Below are 18,273 nucleotides of genomic sequence, written 5' to 3'. Positions count from 1 at the left end.
CTGAGATATCTTCTCGTAAATATCCAAATTTCTTTTGCTGGTTCAGAGCTGAGCCAGAACAGACTGTTTGCCCCCCAGACCGATGAGATCCGAGCCCTTAGGTTGGCTCCAGGCTGGAGCGCGTTTGGAGTGTGCAGTTGCCATGATCAGCTGTGCTGGCAAGTTCTCTCCATGCTGACCAAACAGGAAATGGGAATTCAAAATTTCCCAGGGCTCATGGGGAGGAGCTATTTCCTGTTTATGTGGCCACAGTGCAGCTGAGCGCGCATGTCAGAACAGCATTATGGGATACCTCCTGGAGGCCAATGACGTCAATTTCCGTTGCGCTCTGCCTACGCTGAAGCTCATTTGACCCACTGAATTCGACTTCAGCACTACGCTACTTGCAGAGGTGGTTTTATTAAGTCTTATTTTACCACAGTTTAGGTCGGTGGAACTGATGTGCCAGTGGAGACACATACTTTAGGGGGTTGACGTAAGCGGCATTATGTTGACCTCCATTGTCAGTGGAGACGAGGCCTGATATTGAACTCTCCTTTCAGACATAGGAGGGACAAGATTTCTTCTGCAGTTGTAGAACAGGCTTCCTTTTTTCCAGTGATTCAGGAGAAAAATACCTTTGCTTCTTGGTCTGTTAACTAATATCCAGTGGAGCGTCAATGATCTCTTATCAGAAGACTACATGCTGCCTTTGGAGACTGAGGTGGACATGATCTTTAATTTCTCAAAATCTTTTAATTCCACAGGATCAATCTCTGTTGTATTTAGCTTTTAGTTAGTTTGTGCCTTCCACACAATTCTGGAATGAAATGGCTGGTATGACTTCTCTTGCTGTTGAATGAATCCTACTGTGTATAAAAGTAATAGTTTAAATAGGGCAGAGGTACTAAAAATGGTTTGCATAAGTTATTTCATAACTTGTTTCCAAGTAATCAGCACTTTGAATTCTTAGTATCCAAAAAGAAGAGGGGGAAAGTTCTGTTTGTATTCAGCTTCTGGAAAGAATGAAAATACAGAATTTGTGTGATTTTTGTTATTCCCAAGAGAACAAAATAAATGGTGTGCTATAGATTTAGGTGCATCACAGTAGCAAAAAACCTAGCAGTCCAGCCTAGCTTACAACTTGGACTGTGTTAAAACTTAGACATCCATAACTTCCAGACATTTGTGTGCTACCATGATTAGAACAGTAGTGCCAGCTGAGCCTTAGAAAAGTTTAACTAGGTACTAGAGATCACAGGTGAAATGGTTGTTTTTCTAACATGTAGAAAACAGACACGTAAAACTGGCTTTTTCCCCTTTCTGAGTGGTTTCTCTGGGGCCTAAAGGATTTCCTTCTCCACTCCATAGGTTCTGCATTTCCACTTCCGTGTTAGGCAAAGAGGTCTGGATAAGTCTCTTGGGAAGAACCTACATCACAGCTGCCCATCTTTTCCCAGAAGGGAGCTGTTAAGCAACATTCAACATACTTGATTTTCTGCCTTCAAACCAAAGGCTGGCTTCTTTTCCAAACACTGCTGTCCTTAGAGAGAAACTGACCAGGATTAGAAGTTAAATCTATATTTTAAACAGTGCAATATATAAAATATACTTATAAACCATAAGAGTGGTGCACAAATTGTTATAATCGTTTTCATTTGCCCCATAGATTGTGCCAAAATTGCTTTATTTTAAAGCTACTTTAAATATTACATGAGTGCTTATGATTCATCACATTATGGGAACCTAGAGTCTTGCCACAGCCACAAATAGTAAAGGTCCATAATTGTTTTTGAATGAAAATGGTAAATGTGTTAGGTTAGGGTGTTCCATTACATGGTTGAGATTGATCATACCTAAATGGCAATGACTATCTTGGGTAAAAATGGCTGCTTTTAACTGCAATTAAAATATGCACTGTAAAAAGAACCCCAATCAGTTTGGAAAGTGACTTCAGATGCTACATCAGCCCCTTAGGGGAAATGAGGAAGCTGACTCTAGATAAAATGCTATAAAATGGGCAAAATAAGCAAATTTTAGAAATCTAGAAAGAAAATTTTATATAAAATAGAAATAGAATGTTAAAATATATTGAAAGATAATTTTCTAATCTTTCTGCTATAGTAATCTTGGATGTTACTTATACATAAATAGTAAATACATTTCAAATAAGTGTCTTTTTAAAGTTGGCAGTATCCCTTTAACAATTAGTAATTCTTATCCCAAAGTTTTGGCTTTCTTTTCCATTCTTGTGCTGTGCTCTGTGTGTATTCGTGTATATTTCTGCAGTATTTGCCTGGTAAAATTTTCATAACCTCTTGAGCAACATTAATTGAGTTTTGCATTTTAGGGTAAAGTCTTTGGAATATCGCTTCATTCATTACCTCATTCGTTTGTGCCAGAGTATGGAAGTATTCCAAGGTAAGTAAAGATAGTGTGTTTTAAACTAGAACTAGAATTACTTTGGGGCTATCACATTATTTACTGCTTTAATTTTGAGTGACACATTTTTCTCTTCCTCCAACAAAAAATATTTTTCAAAATAGAGAGGAATTCCACGCTTGCTTTTTCTGGGAGTAGTAAGGCTTGTCAGGGGAAGGGAACTCTTTCCAAGAGAGAGGTTGGAAAACAGACAGGAAACCTATAAGATTGTCACTCACTTGCATGTACTTTCAGTTTCTTCTTGTGGTTGGAGAAAGTAAATATTTTCTAAAACATCCAAAGATAGGAATTGAATCCTGAATGTAAAGCATACTGTGACTTTCTTTCCCCAGCTTTCTTGTTGATGCTTGCAAATGTTTAGAAGAGCATGTTCACACTGAAGGACTCTTCAGGAAATCTGGATCTTTTGTTCGTTTAAAAACATTAAAGGTATTTTTTAAAGAGTAATTGTATTGGACTTGTGATCTTTATTTTGCCTGAGTGTCTATATATCTAACTTTCTGATTCGCTTTAGATGCAACCATGTTTTTTTGTATTTGGACTAGTTGAATAAACTTTCTGTTCACTAGTCACTTGACTGGATTTCCTTCATCTCCATCCAGAAGACAGACTTCAGTCCTTTGTGTGTAATTACTGAAACATAACAGAAGAACTGTTTTCAGCTTTCTGGAGTGTGTGAGCAAGGGCATGAGATTAAACAAAAAGATCTTTCGTTTTTTAGACGTGGGAACTTTAAGTTGGTTCTTTTTCCCACAGCAAGGTGGGCTGGGGAAAAGCTATAAATCCAGAAATATTTTTTTATTAATTATCTCTGGCTATGATTCATCACCAGGTATCATGGTTATATAAAAAAGTGGAGGGTTAAAACTGGGGAAACGTGAGACAAAACAAAATGTCTTGTCTATGTGGCTAGGCAATTTACACATGTAACTCCTTGTGTACAATAAGACTACAAACTCGTAAACATAGACCTCTAATAAATCACTTTGAAGGCTTCAGCTTATGCTAGTTATGAACCATTTCAGAGTCAACTGGATCGAGGTGAAAACTGCCTACCTGCAGCACTGCCCTATGATGTTGCAGGGCTTCTTAAACAGTTCTTTAGAGAGTTGCCAGAGCCCATCCTTCCAACTGATCTGCAAGAAGCTCTTTTCAAGGCTCAGCTGCTAGAAAATGAGAAGAAGAACACTGCCACAGTGCTGCTTTCCTGTCTTGTGGCTGACAGAACAATAGATACTTTGCGCTATTTTTTCAACTTTCTCAGAAATGTGTCCCTAAGGTAAGTAGAGAAATATAGGCATAGTACTTGTTACCAACTCTAGGAATTCCCATAATATGCCTAAAAATTGAAGTGTTGTAACTTTCTTTGGTCAGTATTATCACTATAAATATTCTTAATGACAGTCATTTACCAGTAATAATGTAAGCATTATGTCATCTCCTGACCTTTTTTGGTGTGTCAAAGGGTTTTCATGGAACGGGAACTTTACTCCTCTTCCAGTTTTTTGGCTGCCATATTTCTGTCTCTTTCCTTTCCCAAAAGGGCAACTAATAAGAAATTACCCCCATCTGGGTGATCCTCTTGCTTTTGTGGAAACTCTTGAGCTAAATAACATGTTTGTGCCATTAACTAGCCTGTGGTGTGTGTTGAGTCTATCCCTAAACTTCAGTGTGCATTTTCTCTAACAAATGCAAGACTTCCACTTCAACTAAAAATTTGCAGTAAGCTGTTTTCTGTGTCCCTGGCTGCTTTATGTTCTGATCAAGAGAGAATATAAAGACAAAACTGATACTTGCAAACTTTTTTTTTCTTTTTTTCTTTTCAATAAGATCCAATGAGAACAAAATGGATAGCAGTAATCTGGCAGTGATTTTTGCTCCAAACCTCTTGCACTCAAGTAATGATGAAAAGATGTCAATTAACACAGAAAAAAAGCTTCGTTTGCAGGCTGCTGTTGTGCAAACACTGATTGATCATGCAGCAGATATTGGTAAGATGATAAATCAATGGCATGTATTGACATGACTATGCATTTATATTAAATACAAATATGTTTATATAACCATTGTTACCATTTGTGTTTTTTAATATTCTCTATAAACATTTAATTCAGGACGTGTCCCTGAATTTATCCTGGAAAAAATACCTGCTATGTTAGGTATTGATGGTCTTGATGCTACTCCTTCGCTGAAAGGCTATGAAGAAAGTGAATCTCCTGGTCAGTGTAAGAGAAGGAGAAGACGAAGTGTTGGGGGTGAGTACATATACTGAAAATTTGACTGACTAAAGTTCAATTAGGAAATATAAATGTAGACTCAAGTGAGGTTTTGGGACCATGTAGAAAACTAAATCCCTGTATCTGAAGAGTGCCTGCTTCTCCCTTAGCACTGCAGACTGCTCTATCAACTGGCCGTGAAGTTTGCTAGGATCAGGTTGAAAGGGTGGATTTTATAGCAGAGTTCACAAAGTTGGAAAACTTCTTAGCATGTCATAAATACTGAGATAATAACTTCTAGATTGTAGTGATGCCATAAAATTTCTTTTGCATAGCCTCTTCTGATCAAAAAGGTTATTTTTTTTCCTGTCAGACTATGTGCGGCAGGATAATGCCTTAGGTTTTAGCCTGCGAAGACCTGGTTTCAAATCCTATTTTGGGTCGTAAATGAAAATAGTTTAGAGGTGTCTTCCTAGTCTTTAGTGAATGTTTGTTTACATAAAACTACCACAACCTGACACAGTTGACGTTTCTGTGCAAGAAAGGGCAGGGACTGGAATAACCCTAGTATTGTAAATTGGAACTCAAATGCTCAGGCAGAGCACTGGTCTGAGAAGTTTATCCATATTAAACCCGGCTATAGTTAGCTTGTGACTTTTAGCTGCTCACTTTCATGAGTACTAAAATCACAAAATTAGATGCACAGGATCTTTCTCACCTAATATATTTTTATAAAGCTATCAAACTTGATAGAATGTTGGCTAGGAGATGCATCATGTGACCACCACATGGCATTCATATAGCTTGCAAAATTAATACATGGTACAGGATTGTCTAGGTCTGTAAACTTGATTGCATAGAGAAATTGATAATCTAGTGCGTGAAAGCCTGTCAAATATTAAAATCAAGGAATGAGTGTTTCTGTGCTCCTTGCAATAAAAATCTTGAACCAGTATTGTGTGACTTCCCTACTCCAAAAATGTCTACCTGATTCTAAATTGACACATTGCATTTATTGAAGACTCTCTGTTTATTATTTCCTATTTTAACCAGCACATGTTTAAAGAATTTGCTAGCTCCTTTCCAAAACTGGTAATTACTTTTTAAAATTAATTTTGCAATATGCATATTGGCCTCAACCTATTACATTACTTGGAAGATCTGAAACAATTATGAGAATGGACTAGTAGTCCGCCCCTTCAACGAATTAAGCTAAATTGATTTAAGCACTCATAAACATTGGACCAATTTTAACCAAATTGGTTTCTTAAACCAGTTTAGTTACATCAGTGTACAAACTATTTGAAGGTGCACTCATACCTCTGACATGTACCCCAATTAAAAGCTGTTGATTAGTCATTTGGGTGGGAAAGAACTACTAATTCTTTCCCATGCATAGTGAGATAGAATTATGTTATTTCCAAACAATCCTTAATAGATGGGGCTTAATACTGATGGTTATGTGTATTCTTTTGCGGGATGATTTTCAAATGTGGCTGACTTGCGCACATAACATGAAAAATTGCAGAAAAGTAATAATAGACCTTTATTAATTGTGGTAATTTGGAAAAGCCGCCATGCCCAGTGCTGACAGCAGGAGCCTCTCTGTGTGCGGGGTTGGCTGTTAAAATGTAACATACAAACACCTGAATTCAGCATCAAAATTGCAAAGGAAACCTAATATTGCAGGATTCGCAATATTGCAAATTAAGGAGGGCCTTATAATATATATGGAATCATTATCTTTCTGATCCTTGAACTTATCAGATGATACTTTAAAAAAAAAAATTTACCGTGTGTGTGTATAGGTACACACATACATGGTAATTAAACTACTTCTTTTTTTTAAGAGTATCATCTGATGAGTTAAGGATCAGAAAAGTTCTCTTCCTCTCTGCCAACATAAAATATTGTCATAAAGGCTTCTTTGCTTCTCCTGAACTGTCAGGCATAGGCCATTTTAGAGACCAAATATAAAGCTTGATAGACTTAGTGTGATTTGACATACCAGATCTGTTGTTCATAGGTAGAGATGGTGACTCCCTTAATTTCCTTTGCCAGACAAAATGGAATAATGTATAATCCGTGATCCTTTCTGTGTGGAAATACTACACAACACGTGACCAGCATTATAACACACAACCATAACTCTGATGTTCTGTTTTCCCCATAAATGCATGAGTATATGCATAGCCAATATATGTATTTGAACATTAAACATGTTAACCATGCTGAAATTGGAGTTAAGGATTTGTGTTATACATCTAACCATACTATGTCTTTTGTGTAGTGTTCTTCTTTACTTGTTGGAGGGGGAAGGGAGATCCTTGTGGACTTTCAGATTGTGTTAGTGAGTAGTAATTATGATATGTAGGTGTTAAGGGAGGCTTCTCTTCACAGTTTCTTAATTTGTCACTTGCTTGTTTTAAGTGTGTGGATGGATTTTGCCCTTAAGCAATCTCTGTTGGTTTCTGAAGTTGGTTGGCTGTTTGAATATATACTAATGCATAGTATCATCAATTCTCAAAGACAAAGTTTGAAAAATGTAATACCTATAGCCAGGGTGAAAAAATCTATGCCCCCTTGTAGCCAAACCCTTAGCAATCTAGAACTGTATTCTGTACTTCACATACATCATTTTCAATTTACACTCTTTAAAAATGAAGTAGGAACATATAGTGAGAACTTTTTATTGCACATTTCCTTTCCTTCTGGCTTCACTCCCCTTTTTTTAAAAGGACATGATCAACTTAAATCACATTTACAAGCTAATATTATATAGAACTAAAGCCCTAATCCAGCGTAGATTTAAGTATGACCTTAAACTCTCTTCACTGTGTGTGGTTCATTGATTTCAAAGTGATTGCTAACAGCATAAAGTTAAGCACATGAATACGTTTTTGTAGGACTGGTGCTTAAGATCTTTGTAACAAAGACTAAGAGGGAAAAATATTTCCTTTTTTGTAGTTTATGGATTTGATGGCATTTTGTATATAGTTGATTTAAATTATAGTCAGTCACTTTCCTTATTTAGAGCGGTTCTTTCCCACAGCAACTGGGAGATAGATCATATTTTCCTCTTCAAAAAAAACTTTAAAGCAACAAACATTAGCAAGGAGACTTGGAGAGCAGGTTTAGTACCTGAAACAACTGCTCTGGTTTCTTTTTCATTGATGGTGCCCCTTTCACATAAAATCATAACTCTTTTTTAAAAAATAGAGCAAGACAAGTCAATATTAAAGCTTGATTGCCTGGTATGTCTTGCATTTCAGATATTGTTAGTGGAGCATTGAATAAACTTAAATCTAGCAGAACACCCTCCACTACACCTCAGCGAGACATAAATGGTAGGTATTTAGCGTTTGCACTAAATAGTCTCATGCAGTATCTTTAGATATGTGGACTATATTCTAGCAAGGTTCAAACTAAAATCTTGAATTTAATTTTATTCCAAAGGTACCATTTTCTAAACTAAGTCTGGTCAAAATTGAATATAGTTGCATTTTCAATGAGGATACTGCATTTAGTCTTAGAGCTGCTAGCACCATCGTGGTAATGAACTGAGCAGTTCTAGGATTATAAATGAATCTGCTTTTATCTAATGCAAACTAAGGCTTGAATACAGTAGTGTAGCATGCAACCATGTTGAATATTAGAGAATGAATTTGTGCTTAACTTCAAATATTTATTTTGCTTTGCTCTTTCCCTTTATAAACTTGCAAAAGGTGTATTTTCTTGCAACGGAGAATGCAGCTAAATCTCTGCCCACCTGTATTTTCTTCTCATATTAATCTCTTTTATGGACTTTCCTCTGCAAAATTTTATTAAAGCTATTTGAGTGCCACGCCAGTTTTTAAATGCATGTGTTTTGGTTCAGTTTTGAGTAACTGCTTCTAGAGAAACAAAACTGATTTAAATACTACATTGTTTGTATCTTAGGAAGCTCTCACCTTTAAGCTCTTCTTGCAGATGCAGCTTTATTAATTGTAGTCTTTCCATCAGTGACTCCAGTGATTCTTACTCCAAGCACCAAGCGTAAACTTCCAACTGATTCTTCTCAAGGCTTCTCTAGCAAGAAAAGGCGGTCCCTGAAGCATAACTTTGCTTTTGAATTGCTACCAAGTAGCATTTTTAGCAGCAGCTCAACACCAGCATCAGGTACAGTGACTTACATTGCAGCTTGAAGAGTTTCAGTTTTCAAGGCATTATTAACAGCACAGTCTATTGCTCTTAGTCCACAGAAGGGTAATTGCACTCAAATAACTTAATGACCTTGGTTCCTTGCACTTTGTACCCTGTCTGTGGGTGATCTCATCAGATCATATGTTTCAGCTATGATCTGTATTGATAAATCTCAAATCTATGTATCCGTAACTGACTTGTCTCTATCCTTCAATTCTACATTTCTGCCTGTCTGTGGAAGCTCCTCTGGAATATCTTGTCATAAACTTGAAAGGTAAAATATTTTCAAGAGCACCTAATGAAAGTCGAATGGACCTCAAGACCTAGGCACTTTGAACATTTTTCTGAAATAGCCAAAATAGAATTCCTTATCTTCCCTCCCCAGCCTTCTGTGTTTCACTTTTCACAACACTGCTGTCTTTCCCATCACTTAGTCCTGCAATCTCAAAGGGTTTTTTAAAATTTCTTCCTTTCCTTACACCATACAGCTAGGTCATATTCAAATCTCTCCTTTCTTGCCTAGAATATTGCTGCACTCTTCTCTGTGGCCTCCTAAACGCACTGTTGTCCTTTACGCTGTACAAAAGCTGCTAAAGTAATCTTTTTCTGAATCCTTCCACTGGCTCCCTATTCTCTGTTGCTTCAAATTTTAACCTTGTCATCTTCAAAGCTCTATGTATATTTGCCCCACCCTACCTTTCTTCCCTTGTCAAGCTTGTATTGACCTCATCTCTTCCATCCTGTCCGTGTTCCCTGGCTTGTTCTTCCAGTTTCTCTCACAATCACCTCTGCCTTATTCTGTGACGCTTCTTATGCATGTTACAGTTTCTGAGTTTGTCCACAAAGCCACTACCCTGGCTATGTTTTGTCTTTTTAATAAAGACCCGCTCTTATTAGGCTGCTTATTGTGAGCTGAGTTGACTTGCCTATAAACTACCTGTTCGTGTTCTTCTAACCTCTGTCATTGTATTGTGATCTTAATAGAGCAGAAACACTCACTCCTTCTTTAATGGTTGGAAAACACTTAGTGCCCACTAAGTGTTAGCATAAATAGTGAAGATTCTTAAGTTAATCAGACCTGCTGTGAAGAATAAATAAGCAAAAGTTAATAATTTTTTAGAAGATGCTAGCGACGCATCTCAGCTTTCTGTGCAGGCTGATGGATAAAACACCAGATCCTTCATTGTTATACTTCTTAAAATTCTCTTCTGGCCAAGTGTTGTAGAACTTATATTTGATCTAGTGTTGTCAAAGATCAAGAGTGCTTCTTGTCATGTTTAATCTTCAGACTATAACTTAAATTTATTTTGATTGTATTTTATTTAACATTGACAATTTTTTAACAATAATCTTCTGTCTAATTAGTATAGAAATAAATTACGCTGTGACACTAGCAGCATGATGTGTTCCTACCTCTGGGTGTCAAACCAAAGGTGATTTTGGGGTATGGTGACTTCCCCCTCTTCTTTTATGTAAGACTACAAGCAAACAGAATTATTTCTGGGTCAGTTCTCTCAATAACATTGTGCTGTGAACAAATGTTTTTCTTTTTGTTTTTTGGGTTTTTTTTTTTTAAATGCTTAGCTGCTAATGGTCAAGTTGAATATAAGACACTTGCTTTAAACAAAAATAGATGTGGCATTAGAGGTTCTTATTTTATCATAGGAATACACTTTTTAAACAAGCACCTATTTATCGTGTACTTGTGACTTTTTGTTCCTGTAGCTCAATTTGAAGCAAGCCCTTGTGTCTCTCTTGAGTCATCTCAGAGTTCATTGTCTCCCTCAGTCAGCAATGAAAAGCATCTATCTAGTACAGGAAATCGAAGAAGTAAAAGAATTGCAAGCAAAAAAGCAAACAGGTAACTTGTCTTATTTCATAGACACTATGAGTGCACACTGTTTAAGTTGAATTCAAGAGCAAATCAAAAGTTTTTCCCTTAGTCTTTATGCATAAGGCAGCAATCTCAACATTATTTAAAAAAAAAAAAAAAAGTATTGAAAAGATCATCTCTTGCCGCATGTAAAGTGAAATGGTGATCTGCCCAGGTCTTATTAGCCAAGTGTCTCTATATCAAACTGCTATTACCTTTGATTTTTGTGCTGGATGCTACCAAGGGCTAAATGAACATGGACTAAAGTGCATGTGCATGTATGTGCGCATATGCTAAAAGAAAACAAAATCAGGCAAATCCCTTTCTCCTATCATCATTCCAGTTAGACTGGACTAAATATTAGGTTTTTATTTTTTTACTATTTTAAAGAAACTGACTCTTTGGGGACAAAGGAAGCATTTAAAAAATATTATTAAACTTTTCAGGGTTGAATCAGGAAAAGCTGGTTGTTTCTCTCCAAAGATTAGCAGAAAAGAAATGGTTCGCAGGTCGTTACGTCTGAAATTTAGTCTGGGAAAAAGTAGCAAAGATGTAGTAAGTACACTTCTTCTATCCTATTCATCTATCTTGTAGCTTATTCTAAGGCAGTGGTTTTCAACCTATGGTCTGCAGTCCCCTGGTGGTCCGCAGACTGTCTGAGATTTCCAAAGGGGTCCACATCTCCATTTGAAATAGGTTGAAAACCACTGTTCTAGGGCATATATGTGTCTAGGGTATATTCTCGCTCTCACTCGGGCATGTATAAGTCTAGGGCGTTCTATTATTTTCAAGGTTGACCAATTAACTCTGTTTAAGGACAAGTGCACAGAGTTCTGTATACTATGCAGTCCAGAACTCTAAAACCAAGTCTGACATATTACATTAATTCATATTTAAAGTTCATTTCTAGCAGTTGCTGAAAATTGGAAAAGTATTTCCTAAATTGTAAACATCAAAATTGAAAAGGCCTGGAAAGTAAATGATGATCTAAATGAGATTGCCATGTTCAGCTTTTTTAAAAGATTATGATTAATTTTCTTTTCTCCCCCTCCTTAAGAATATTTTAATTGGATGTGCAGTTGGTAAAGGATCTGAAAATATTGGCCGGCGACTTGCAAGTCAGCAAGACTTGGAAAACAGAGTTGAATCTGTAAACACAGATAGACTTTTCAGCCCATGTGTCAGTGAAAAATTCACAAAGAAAGGTAAATGTCTTGCAGTACCTTGCTGAATATATTAAAAAGAGAGAATTTGCTGTATTTTTTGGGTGGTAAGGATCGCTTAAAAACCTTATGATTGTTTTGATAACTTTAGTTATTGAAAGTACTAAAAGTGAGCTGGTAACATGAAAAGCCGTCAGACAGTATTAAAGGTTCTTGCGAAACACAACAGATCATTTAAATTAGCTGAGACCAGTTGTATCTATAAAAACTAATATTTGTATTCTCATGCCTGCTTCTTTGACATTTGAACCTAATTGCTCTCTTTAATATTGTAACCTGTTTATGAAGGATTTTCATCTTTTTGAAATTGAGACAAATAAAATACTGGATCAGAGAATGGTATGGTTTTAAACTTGCAATGTTTCTTAACTTGGCTTATTGGCAAGAGTTTTGTCTGTTTTTGTTAATATTCTGTGAATGCTAACCAATATTTTAGACAAGTAATTCTGTCAAACTTCTCTCGAGGTTCACAAATAATCAGCAAATCAGAGGAGAACTTGCTAACTCCAAAACATGATAAAGCAAGTTACCGAATATCTTGGAACGGACCCAGTATTACAGATTCTTATGGCACCAGCTCCAATGAGGCAAGTCTGATGGGATATCTTGAATCAGAAACCTGTTCTTCAGAGCCTGTTCTTGTGGCAGGAAAGCCACCTGTCATTCCAGATGATTTAAGGTCCACGACTGCAAATCATAAGCAAGATAGTCCAAGGGAGTATTCGCTTTGTGTGGATGACAATAACTTAACTACAGAAACATTATTGAAAATTAAAAAAGCATTTTCTGAATCTGGAAGCAATCTTCACAATTTAATAAGTGATACAAAGTCTTCTGTATCTGATTTAACAGAAGAAAAGTTAACCGAAACTCGCTGTCTCTCAGGGTTCAGTCCAGAGAAAGACCTCTTTGAAACTTCAGCTGAAAGTCTGGCAATTGAAAAATCAAAGGATCAATTTAACCAGCTGGCTAACAAATCTTATGCTATTGACAAATATCAATCAAGTAAAGATGAAATTAAGGTTGTGGAAGAAAGCTGCTTACAAAATCCTATTGATATTGAACTTCAGACCCAGAAATTGGGCATAGAAGATGCATCAGAACTTGATATGTCTCAGGTAATGTCCAGGGAGGACAAGTTGACTTTTCAGAAAAGTTCTTCAAACAATAATTTTAAAAAAGTAGATTCCCTTAGAAGAAAAGAGTGTGAGGAATTGGAACAGTCGGAAAGAGTTGCTGACGATTACGAGCCAAAGTCCTGTAATTCAGAAAAAGATAATACTGAGCCTACTGTTGCAGGGGAGCTCCCTGTCTCACGGTTGTTGGAGTCTAGAAACAGACCTGGCAAACAGTACTTGCAGACTACAGGTTATGATAATACTGTACTTAAAACTTTACCTGTTTCTGATCATGGAAAGGTTTCTGACCACATACACTGGTTCAACAAACTTTCATTAAACGATCCCTGTTCGGCAAGTAAAAGTAAACCACCTCTTAAGTTTCAACGTACTCCTGTCCGCCAGTCTGTGAGGAGGATGAACTCCCTCTTAGACTCTAACAGACGATCTGTAAGCTATAAACTGGCAAAACCTGGTGAGGTTTGTTCTCCTCTTGTGAAATCAGTGAGTTGTGATACTGTACTATCCTCCTGCACAGAAAAGTTCTCAAAGAATTCCACAGTTTCATTGCTCTGTTGTGAAACTACACACATACAAGTTTCTACATCATCTGAACTAGACGCAATATCCAAAACATCAAAACTGATAAATCCGCTAGACCAGGCTGATGCTTTGAAAACTGTTAGAATCTGCCAACAGAAAGTGACTATTGGTAACCCATCAAAGTCTGTTCTAGAAGATTTAACCAATCATGAAGCACCAAAAGTTGCTGTAAAAATGAACTCAAGTGTAAACATTCCAGTTGCCACACCAGATAAAAGTACACTCAGGAAAAGTGTCACAGGAAAAGAAAAGGTTCGATACAGGGGATCTCCAAAGAATCCAATATCAAAAGCAAAACTCCTGCCAGCTGCTAAACCTGTAGACTTATAGGTACTAATTTGACTGACTCAATTGTCTAGAACTACCTTAACATTCCTTGGGAAAATTAAGTATGTATATGATTCTTAGCTCTGCTTTTTTTGTAAAATAGGAATTTCTTTTCTTTTTAACTTGTTATACAAGTTTTTTATTCTCTGTATATTAGATTTTTTCCATTTACTGTGGCTTCTTATGATTACTAGTCAGCCACTCATTTTAATTTTGACTAGATTTTTAAAAATTAGAAAAATCTAGTTTAAAATTTATATGTATAAGTTATGATAGGTTATAAATTGTTATCTCAGACACTGACTCAGATCTCTTTAGAAATAACAGCAAGCCTGAGGCATTTCACAATTCTTGCAGTTTCCAGTCAAGATAGTAGTAGTAGTATTTCTTTGAGGAAATTGCTAGACATTTAAAACAAAACCAACATCTCCAAAAGCAAAATGGCTTATTGTTGACTATCAAAACACATGAAACTCTTTTCCACTTGTCTTAATTCTTTAAGTGTATTAACATTACAGTCAGAAAGAGACTCAGCAGTGTTTGAACTTCATTATCAATATTAAAAAAAACGAGAGTCCTGTAGCACTTTAAAGACTGACAAATTTAATTTCTGCAGACATAAGCTTTTGTGGGCTGCAACCCACTTCGTCAGATGCAAGAAATAGAAATTAAATTTGTTAGTCTTTAAAGTGCTACAGGACTCTCGTTTTTGCTGTGTATATAGACTAACACGGCTACCCCTCTGAAATTATCAATATAGACTTCTACTGTTCCAATTTCTTTGTGCCCATGGTATTTATTAGCTTTTGGTGTAAGTCAGGGCACCTATGGCCTTTTTTCCCCGCTAGATAGCTTTATTTTTGTCTACACAGATATCCATCTAACCATGTGTGCACACAAATTGGAACATATACAATAGATACCGAAGTATTAAAAATCTTACTACAGTACACTTGACAGCATGGATATGTTCTGTTCTGTTATGTTTACCTGATATCTTCATATGCAGTCAAGCAGTAAAGTAAGGTGAATAGAAGTTAATAGCATATATGCTGCTCTTAATTTTTTCTAGAGCAATGTAATGTAGCTAATCATATGATGCAAAAGTAGATTTAAGTACATTAATTATGTCACTGAAATAATGGGAGACAAACGTAAAAAAGCCATACTGTTAGAAGTTCATTTGCACAAACAGATGTTTACATTTGTCTTAGAATTAATTGTTTACATCTGTCATATCCCTTGTAAAATTATTTAAGAGTAAAAACTTGAAACATTTCCATTACTGATTTCTATGTGTGTGTCTTGTTTGCTGGCAGAACTTAAGAGCATTTGGTATGTACTTTGTTTTGAGTCTAAAAGGATTTTTGTCCCTTGTTTGTTTGTTCTTTCTACAACAATGATCCATCTCTATATAGAAAAATGACTGAGGACATTTGAGACATTGTCATAGTTTCTGTATGTTTTTTTAAAAAAAAAAAAGTCATATCCACAGTTCTTTGTTCTCTCGACTATATTTAAAAACACAATTTGTGTACAGGTCTATTGCTTTCACCAAACCTGTAACCACCAAAAAGCCAGGCAGAAAATAGGCAAAGAAAAATCCCCATCCTCTCTAAAAGTCAGGGAGAATAGGTAGGTTTCTCCCTGTGCCATAAACTTCAACAGATTTGGGCTCTTTCAGCCTGTGGAGAAGAGTGAGTTCCAAAGCTTAATGGTCTTTATAGCGATTGCCCTAGAAGCATACTGTTTTATAGGGGAGAGGTGTAGGAATGCAAATGCTTAGATAATGTTAATGAATGTTATGAGATGCATGGTCAGGATGATGGCTGTCAGTTTAAAACTATGGTGCTGTCCCTTACCTATCAATGCTTGCAAAAACATCCCCAACTTGTGGAGCTGGCACATGCATATTAGTTACTATAATACCCTGGGAGGGAATGCAACCAAGGTAGTCCCCATGAGCCTGATGGGAGTGCAAAAAAAAGGAGGCATTTAATGGGAACCCTTGGGAAACCAGTGGGGAGAATGGAATAGTATAAATCACATCATAATTGGGTTAAACTGTATACCCGGGGGGGGGGGGAGAGTGGGGACATATGGCGATGCCCCACCCCCAATAGCTCTAGAAAAATGAAATGAGAGGTTTGTTGCAAAGGGAGGATATTTAAATATGATGTATATTGGGTATGGAGTGTTTTGCGGGAGATGTATACACATTTAATATGACATTAGGGAGGTCAGTGAAAAAGTTGCAATATTCTGACTATATAAATGGAAAACCCAGTGCTGTTCCATATTGTTAATGACCTGGTATCTGCACTTTCAAAGGGACAGATTTGTATTTGCCACAATTATCTGGTTGCTTCACCTAGCCATTTTTGCTTTATCTAGCTCTATGCCTTGTATGTGTCCTACTCAGTCAAATGCTACTTACAGGCAATTTATTGCTTTAGCGGCTGCTATGAAGCTGTGTCTTTGGTGCACTGAAGATGTTAAAACCCAACTGTGGTGAAGTGGGAATGTTTTGTCACATTTTTACAAAGCCTGCGTGCTTCAGTTTCTCCCTACACATTGCATTGCTGTATAGTAGAGAAAAGGGATTGTCTGCTCTCAGGGTGCCAGGTCAGATTTTGGGAAGTGGGGGCAACTTTAACCGTGATTCCAGGGGCTACTGAGGCACCTGTTTGGTTTTAAATATTCCCCTGTGAGAACTGCAAAACTCAGTCACTGTAATGTTTGTGTTTAAAAGCCTTCTGGAAAATAACTAGCCTTTAAACAGAAGTATGTGTGTATATATATTTTAAAGTACCATTCAGTGTTTGGATGTTGTGCCTCAGTTCCCATTACTGTAAAATGGGATTAATACTACGTGCCTGCCATATGGAATTATAAAGATCAGATTGAGATCTCTAGGGAGAAGAACTGGGACTTCTAATGGTTTGTATGTTACCTAACACAATGGGGGACTCCTATTGAGTAAGGTCTTTGGGCATGACTGTAGCATTCGCCAGCTGTTGAGATGCCAGCTGGTGGTAGCTGAAAGGGACTTACCTGGGGCATGGGATGTGAGTGGAAAACAGGCTGATCTGTGTGTTGGCCAGCAGCAGAGCTCAGCATCTGCTAGCAGAAGTGGCAGCACAGCACAGACACACAGCTGTCCTTGAAGTTGCAACCATTAGTGACCATGATGGCTCTGGACCAGGAGGGTCTGTCCCCAGTCTCTTCCCAGGGAGAGGTGAGGGTGCTCCCTGCTTCTCTGAGGACAAATGGACCTTAAGACCCACTTAGCTGCTCCTAGTCCCCACCCTTCTTCAGCTTCCTCTCCCTCAGAATCCTTGCCCCAGGGACTGTTCCCCCGCAGCTGCTCCTCCCATACACTGCTCCCCTCCTTCAAGATACAGCCCTGTGTATACCCTTACCTCTCTCTTACCTGGAAATTGACTCCTCTTTCCCACCCCACGGCCCCCCCAGGCCACAGCACTCCCCACCACAAGGTGCCCTGTGCTCTCCCTCTCCTTCCCACCATCAGTACTGGGCACCCTCTGCTTCTTTCCCCCACCCCCCTCACTACTGGGCCTCTGTGCTCTCCTCCTCTATGCTCCCCCAACCCACACTGGGGACCCTGTGCTCCCTGCTCCCACCCATACCACCTTAGGGTATGTCCAAGCCAGGAGGAAAAAGGACTGAGCTCTGACCAGGGAACAATAAAGAACAGGCTTTTGGAGGATGCTGGAAGCTCTGAGCTGGGCAAAGGACAAGGAGACCGAGGCAGGGATGGAGTTCACCACAGCTTGGTTGATGGCACTGGCTTGGCTAGCATGGGCAATGGCATAACTTCTGCCTCTGAGAGAACTAAAGGGATACAGTGTAAGCCTCCTGCATGAGACTGGATTAGCTGCAGGAAGCCAGAGAGAGAGAGGGATTGCTGGTGCCAAAGCTCCAGCCTCCGTGTCTTGAAGGCCATGGTCCTGCCCCTGTAGAACTGAATAGGTCCTTGGGCCTGGCACATTAAAGGGGTCACTCCCAAGAGACTGGTGACAGACTGAGGCATAGACCAGCCCCTGTGGTGTGGCTGGTAGCAAAGGATGGTTACGCAATGCACCAGGAGTATTTTGTAATAAGTGATTTGCAGCAGTAAAAACAGGAAACAGCAAGAAAGTGGCCTATATTCACCTCCCGAAGAAGGACATTGCTGAGCTGTGCAGAGGGAGAGAGTTAAGCATTGGGAAATTAAGGTGCAGCTGATTGCATGGCTGAAGCAAGATGATCAGGCTCAGAGCTGAGGTCCAGACTCAGGAAGGAGTCCA

At 38.0% G+C, this 18,273-nt stretch overlaps 1 protein-coding gene across 3 annotated transcripts in view; it reads left to right on the top strand.

The window, feature by feature from the left end:
- LOC137159574 (neuroendocrine protein 7B2) overlaps window positions 1-18,273 on the top strand; it is a 74,460-nt gene that overhangs the window by 2,232 nt on the left and 53,955 nt on the right. Inside the window, exons 1-9 of one of the 3 annotated variants that reach the window (XM_067558042.1) lie at window positions 3,447-3,700; window positions 4,252-4,412; window positions 4,536-4,676; window positions 7,910-7,984; window positions 8,640-8,795; window positions 10,545-10,680; window positions 11,139-11,247; window positions 11,750-11,897; window positions 12,381-15,368. In XM_067558042.1, coding sequence (XP_067414143.1) covers window positions 4,268-4,412; window positions 4,536-4,676; window positions 7,910-7,984; window positions 8,640-8,795; window positions 10,545-10,680; window positions 11,139-11,247; window positions 11,750-11,897; window positions 12,381-13,966 — 2,496 coding nt within the window. In that variant the 5' untranslated portion in view covers window positions 3,447-3,700; window positions 4,252-4,267 and the 3' untranslated portion in view covers window positions 13,967-15,368. Of the gene's footprint in view, window positions 1-2,329; window positions 2,401-2,753; window positions 2,851-3,446; window positions 3,701-4,251; window positions 4,413-4,535; window positions 4,677-7,909; window positions 7,985-8,639; window positions 8,796-10,544; window positions 10,681-11,138; window positions 11,248-11,749; window positions 11,898-12,380; window positions 15,369-18,273 lie in introns of those variants that run through there. The other 2 variants (XM_067558044.1, XM_067558039.1) reach the window with 2 other exon arrangements.

The sequence above is a fragment of the Emydura macquarii genome, unplaced genomic scaffold (assembly GCF_026122565.2).
Source record: "Emydura macquarii macquarii isolate MOO-44397 ecotype Brisbane River unplaced genomic scaffold, CSIRO-AGI_Emac_v2 contig_1876, whole genome shotgun sequence".
In the NCBI taxonomy this organism is placed as follows: Eukaryota; Metazoa; Chordata; order Testudines; family Chelidae; genus Emydura; species Emydura macquarii.
The sequence above is the reverse complement of the archived record's forward strand: the minus strand, read 5'-3'. Positions and strand labels throughout refer to the sequence as shown.